The sequence below is a fragment of the Antrostomus carolinensis genome, unplaced genomic scaffold (assembly GCF_000700745.2).
Source record: "Antrostomus carolinensis isolate BGI_N321 unplaced genomic scaffold, ASM70074v2 scaffold11842, whole genome shotgun sequence".
In the NCBI taxonomy this organism is placed as follows: Eukaryota; Metazoa; Chordata; class Aves; order Caprimulgiformes; family Caprimulgidae; genus Antrostomus; species Antrostomus carolinensis.
The window spans coordinates 1-6,352 of NW_010299004.1; the positions used below are offsets into that span (position 1 = coordinate 1).

The 6,352-nt window shown below is 49.7% G+C and overlaps 1 protein-coding gene across 1 annotated transcript in view; it reads left to right on the forward strand.

Moving 5' to 3' along the window:
- Positions 1 to 4,349: 4,349 nt before the first annotated feature.
- Positions 4,350 to 6,352, forward strand: part of LOC104520837 (immunoglobulin superfamily DCC subclass member 3) — a gene marked incomplete at its 5' end in the record, with an annotated part of 9,164 nt that continues 7,161 nt past the window's right edge. Inside the window, 2 exon segments of the mRNA XM_010162642.2 lie at positions 4,350 to 4,597; positions 5,348 to 5,512. Coding sequence (XP_010160944.2) covers positions 4,350 to 4,597; positions 5,348 to 5,512 — 413 coding nt within the window.

Genomic DNA, 6,352 nt, shown 5'->3' on the forward strand with positions numbered 1-6,352 from the left:
TTTTTTTTTTCCTGTTGATGGGAAGAAAGAAAAGGACACTGCATATTTCAGATGGTTGACGCGCAGAGACGCTCTGCGCCTCCTCGCACGGCAACTACGTATTTTCCTTTTGTTTGAACTTGTTTAAAAAAAAAAGACCAGACAAAAAGCAGCAAAACCTGGGAAAGTGGGATCTGCTGCTGGACCAAACACTGACCGTGCCATGCTGCATCCTCCCCATCCCAGGGGGTGATGCGGTGAGCGAGGGCAGGAAGAATTTGTCAGTAGTTCCAGATGAAAAGAGACACACAGCAGAGGTATCAGCTGGGATGATGTTGGGATTCATGTATCTCACTGCCAGCTCCTGCCCTCCTCCTCCCAGCGACAGCATCCTTCAGAGCAGGGCTCACAGCGAGCCTCCTTTGGAGGTCTGCCTGTGGGTGTTAGAGGGACCAACAGAGAAAAAAAACCCTTATTCTCACCAAACTGGTATTTAGAGGCTGGGTGTTCTCCTCACCAACTTCTCCACACTCAGTATCTGCTCCTTACCCTGGTTTATAGGCATCACCCAAAATCCAGTTGTTTTAATCCTGTTGCCTGCGCATTCTCCCAGGTGACACTGGCCCTGGGTAACGGGTGGCCGAGGTTCTTATTGCAGGGGACCTCCAAACACAACCTTGTAAATCATAAATCTCAATGAAAATGAACTTTGCAAAGCCTGAAGTGAGTTCCCAGCTACCTGCCACGTCCACTTTGCAGAAATCTCTCCTGTGTATTTCTTCTGCCTTGACCGTGCGTGACAGTGTTACTGCCCACCCTGGGACATCTACAGAGAGGCAACTGGGATGTCCAAGGCTTTGCCCAGTGACCAAGTGCTGTCCTGCTGCAGGACCACGGCCACCCAGCACATCACCTGTGGTGCACAAGATGAGCTTTGCTCAGCCCCTGATCCTCCCAGGAGTGATATGTCTTTGCCCCCAGCATCACACTGTTGCCATCAGGTTCCTTGCGCTGCTTTCCAACCAGGCTCCCTTCTTCTTTTCCTCTCTCTAGGTAAAGCAAATAAATACACTTGGAGACAGCAGAGCTTAAATACTCCTCGTTGTTCCTGAGCTGTTTTGTGTCTGGGAAGCTTAAAACTGCTGTGGATTTGCGTGCCAGCCCAGCCTGGCTGCTCCTGGGTGCCCAGATGCACAGCGGTCCCGTGGAAATAATCCCCACATTGACGGGGCAGAAGGAGCCGCCGCTGCTCCTTCCACACATCTGCTTTAGGCAGAGCTGTGAGTACAGCTTTGGGACAGCATAATCCTGCCTTCTGCCATCTGTCCTCACAGGAATCAGTCCTTGTTGACACAGTTGAGCCACACATCAGGTCCTTCCTCCCTTCACCCCCCCCTCCCAGCTCTGCCTTTCTCCTTCCATTTAATCAGATACGTTGAGCCCGTGGCTATGAGAGGAGCTTAAGGCTGATTCTCTAAAATCACCATATCAGCTGAAACCATCACATTTGATATTCCATTTACAATGTTTCCAAGGAAACAAAGGCACAGGACATAAATAGATGACTGTTAAACATTTGCTCACTCACCATGGCCCCGATAATTTGCGAGGCAGAAATACGAACGTTAACTCAACAGCAATAATAAATTTTCATATAGGAAGACCAATATTTTGCTGCAATTAGAAGCAACGTTTCTTCTGACATACGGGCAGGTGGTGTCAGGTTGTTTATCTTTTCTACTTTCCATGTATGATTTTTCATTTACATAAAAGGCAGCTTTGATTATGACTCCCAAAAAGCCGTGAACTGCCCCTGACATCAGCAGGGGTGCTTTGGGATTTACTCATGTGCAGTCAAATTCCAAGTCCACCTGGAATTCACCACAGGAGAAGAAAATAATTTCTTTCTCCCTAGAAGCAAGCAGTGGATGTGGGTTTGGTTTGGGGAATTGTTTATAGAAAACAATAGCAACTAAGAAGCTCATGCAAGCTTTGGTGTAAGCCAACAAGATGATGCTGAAGCCTGGAGATATTGTGGTCTCCCAAATGTTCATGTCAAGCCAGAAACAAACTATGGTTCAAATGAACTGGACAGGACTGGAAAGGGAGATGCACAAATAGGGATTAATCCAGAGTGGTGCAGGTACAGGTGATGCTCTCAGTGAAAGCAGAGGCAGTGGTGAGGGGTGTTTATTCAACACTGTGAGGGTTTATCCTGTAGCTTATCTATAGAACTAGTCAACCCCCACAATGTGCAGTAACAAATACAATTACGTTGCCATTTACAGTGGTGTCAAAGCTGTCACCAGGTTTAGGTGATCCAGTCTGGGCTCTTGCTTTCTGAAATTTCCCCTGGGACGTGCTGTTTGGGAGAACACCCTACCAGGACTAACAGCATTGTGAGCATATTCCGTCATAGCCTGAACTGCTGCCTCAGGGCTGATGGAAACATCTCCAACATCTAAGGCTGACTTTCCATTTCCAGCTCAGAGCTGGACACAATGGGATGAGACTTTCCCACCTCGTGTCTTGGAAGGGAGACACACTGGGTGTTTGTTTATTTATGTGACCTTGTGTCTGCTGGATAGTCACAAGTTGAATCGCGTTATTCCTGGCTTGGTTTCTGAGGAAGCCCTGGAGAAAGTAGGACTTGCATTGATGGCTCCCTGTTTGTGAACAAATCATTAAGAGGAGTTGTTCTGCACACCGAATGGCAAGAGCAAGCTGATGTGTTGCACAGTTATTTCTGAGTCAGTATCTCCTGGTGTTGTTTTAAAGATACTGGGCAGTGCAACCCTTGGGTTGGCCCTGAACTTGCTCTGGTTGTACACAACCATTGCTGGAGGGTCATGCAGTGTAGAAAGGACCTTCCATTCACGTAGCTGCCTGTACAAGGACTCTGGTTGTCCTTGTGCCCATCAAGCCACTAAACACCCCTCCTGGAGGTGCTGTGGAGATGGGCACCGTGCTCAGGAACGCACTCATTTGGGAAGCTGGTACGTGGTTGTCTTTTCCCCTGTCCTTTAGAGATGTTTTCCACCAGGTTAACCAGTGCCTGTCTTTATTTTGGAGGCTGAGAACAGCATCTAAGCCTGGTGTGGAGGCCCCTGAGAGCAAGCTGGAAGAACCATTCTGGTTGCTACCCAGGCAGAGCAAGCTTTCACACCTCGATTACTGTGTTCAGTTTTGGGCCCCTCACTCCAAGAAGGATATGGAGGTGCTGGAGCGTGTCCAGAGAAGGGAACGGAGCTGGGGAAGGGTCTGGAGCACAAGTGTGCTGAGTTCCCTTGTGGCTGAGGGAACTGGGGGTGTTGAGCCTGGAGAAAAGGAGGCTGAGGGGTGACCTTCTGGCTCTGTCCAAGTCCCTTGGAGGAGGGTGGAGAGAGGTGGGGGTGGGTCTGTTCAACCAAGGCCCAAGGGACAGGACAAGAGGAAATGGCCTCAAGTTGTGGCCAGGGCAGTTGAGATGGGATGTGAGGAAGAATTTCTTTGCTGAAAGGGTTGTCAAGTATTGGAACAGGCTGCCTAGGGCAGTGGTGGAGTCCCCATCCCTGGAGGTATTCAAAGGACGTGTAGACATAGTGCTGAGGGACATGGGTTAGTAGTTTAGTGGTGAATTTGGCAATGCTGGGTTTATGGTTGGACTAGATGATCATAATGGTCTTTTCCAACCAAACTATTCTATGATTCTGTGACACCTCAGCACCAAAAATGCACTTAGAGGTTTTGCAGATGAAACCTGTGACTTGCTTGTTAGCTTTGGCTTTGGACTCGTGGTGATCATGTTTCTGAAAGTGCAGAAGCAGGAGCTGAGGCTGTAACCCTGCCAGATAATTGAGCTAATCCCAACATTACCCTAAAACTGCTCTAATGTGCTCTAATGCAATTAGAGCATCACCAGAGGGCTTTCTGGCTGCACTTGATTAGACTTGGCTTAGCAACTGCGTGTGGTGCCTGGATGGGTCTCACTGGTGTGTACTGGAACTAAGCCAGTTAAAGCTGGTTTGGGTGTATGGATGCACTTGCCATGAAGGTCTCTCTGTAGCGTGGCTGGGATCTTCCTGAATTCAGGGCTTCAGATCCTGCCATTCCCCATCCCACCTTGTGTCCCCATCTGGCTGTACTTGAACCACAGTCTCTGCAAGTTGAGACAGAGATGATCTGCCCAATCTTGAGATCTGGGGAATGATGCATCCAACTCCTGAGCTTTTCCTTCCCCAAAAGCACCATCCTGGAAGCTTTCTGTGGAAATAGAGGCATTTGAGATGCTCTGATAGAGCCAATATGGGGGCCACGGCATGGCTGGAGGGGAGGGACGTCCTCTGCAGAGCACTCATTGAGGTGCTTGTCCCTCTTGTGTCCCCACACAGCACTCTCTCCATCTATGGGATCAACCAGGCGGATGAAGCCATCTACCAGTGCATCGCTGAGAACAGCGCCGGCTCCACGCAAGCCAGCGCTCGCCTGACGGTCCTCTGGGCAGATGGGCTGCCCGGTCCTCCACAGAGCGTGAAGGCTGAGACGGTCTCTGCAACCACCATCCAGGTGTCTTGGAAAGAACCTCTGCAGAACACCAAGGAGATCATCGGCTACGTGCTGCACATTCGGAAAGCTGCAGGTACGGGGCTCTACCCACTGCCCAGAGCATCCTCAGCCTTCCCGTAATTCAGCAGGGGTCAAGCAGGTCTGCATTGCAGTAGGCACTGCTGCCACCCATGTTCTCCATCATCTCCATGTTTCTGAAAGACAGAGATGAGACAGTAACGCTGCTGTAAATACCCAAAAGGGTGGGGAGGTGAAGCTGCGTAGTCAAACCTTGCTGTTCACTTTGGTCTCGGGCAAAGCGCACAGAAATGTGAGGAGAAAACGATGGGGGCAGATACATGAATCACAGAATCACCACAGAATGTCAGGGATTGGAAGGGACCTCAAAAGATCATCCAGTCCAATCCCCCTGCCAGAGCAGGAACCTAAATGAGATCACATAAAAGGGTGTCCAGGCGGGTCTTGAATGTCTCCAGAGAAGGAGACTCCACACCCTCCCTGGGCAGCCTGTTCAATACACACCCACGTTAGTGACCAAAATTACCACTTGCAACATCCATTTAATCATAGAATCCCAGACTGGTTTGGGTTGGAAGGGACCTTAAAGTTCATCCAGTTCCAACCCCCCTGCCATCAGCAGGGACACCTTCCACTAGACCAGGTTGCTCAAAGCCTCATCCAGCCTGGCCTTCAACACTTCCAGGGAGGAGCAGCCACAGCTTCTCTGGGCAACCAGTTCCAGTGTCTGACCACCCTCACACCAAATCTCTTTACCTCTTGCAAAGCCTAACGCTGCTCTGTTCTCTCTTTCTTCCCACTTCAGATCCCGTAGAGATGGAGTATCAGGAGGCTGTTAGCAAGAGCACCTTCCAGCAGCTAGTGACTGATTTAGAGCCTTCAACCAGCTATAGCTTTTATATAAAGGCTTACACCTCCCGGGGTGCCAGCAAAGCCTCAGAAGTCACAGTGGTGAGCACGCTGGGAGAAGGTAAGGAACGCTTTGAGCTTGGACCATCTGTGCGTAGCAGCAGTGCCGGTCACCCCCATAACCCACCCCGGAGAGCTTTGGTACATAACCTGGGGTGTTGATGCTCCTTGTTCCTGCTCCTCCTCATACTCTGGGATATTGTGTGAAATTCACTTGTATGGTTACACCAGGATTGACCGATGGCTTTAAACGCGGCATCGCCCCTCCCAGCTGATGTTGTAGCAGGGGGTGAGTGCACGTCTGGCTGGTCTCATGCTGTGCAGCTCTGCTGGGCTTTTCCTTGCTAAATGCAGATTTCCTGCTCAAGCAGTGTCTCAGCATCCTCCAGCAGCTCTGGTACTCACAGCTCTTACTCAATAAGTGCTACACTTTTTAAAATTGGATTTTTTTTCTGCTCTACTCTGGAGAAATCACACTAGAAACTGAGCTGTCCTGACCTACAAACCTTGCCTTGAAGCAGCCTTCTGTTTCAGTGGGAAGTTAGGGTGATCTCCAAGGTTTTTTCCCTGACTTGGCCTCCCAGATGTGGCCACCAGTTAGTTTCCCCAGTAAGAAAGTGAGTTTCCTCAGTAAGAAAGTGGGTGCTCTAATGCAGGACCCTTGCACACAGGCACCAGACAGAACCCACAGCCCCAGTGTGAGCTGTCAGATGGCATTTTAAGAACATTTTTCCTAGAGATTCCTGTACCTCTCCAGCACCTCTGAACCCTGCTTCATCTCACTTATGGAGACTGATTTCTTAGGAGCATTGCATCATTTTCATGAGCCCTCAGTAATGATCAGTTTGCAGCAGAGAGGTCCTTGGGTGTGAAGATGGTTTTTTAAGATCAAATGAAAGAG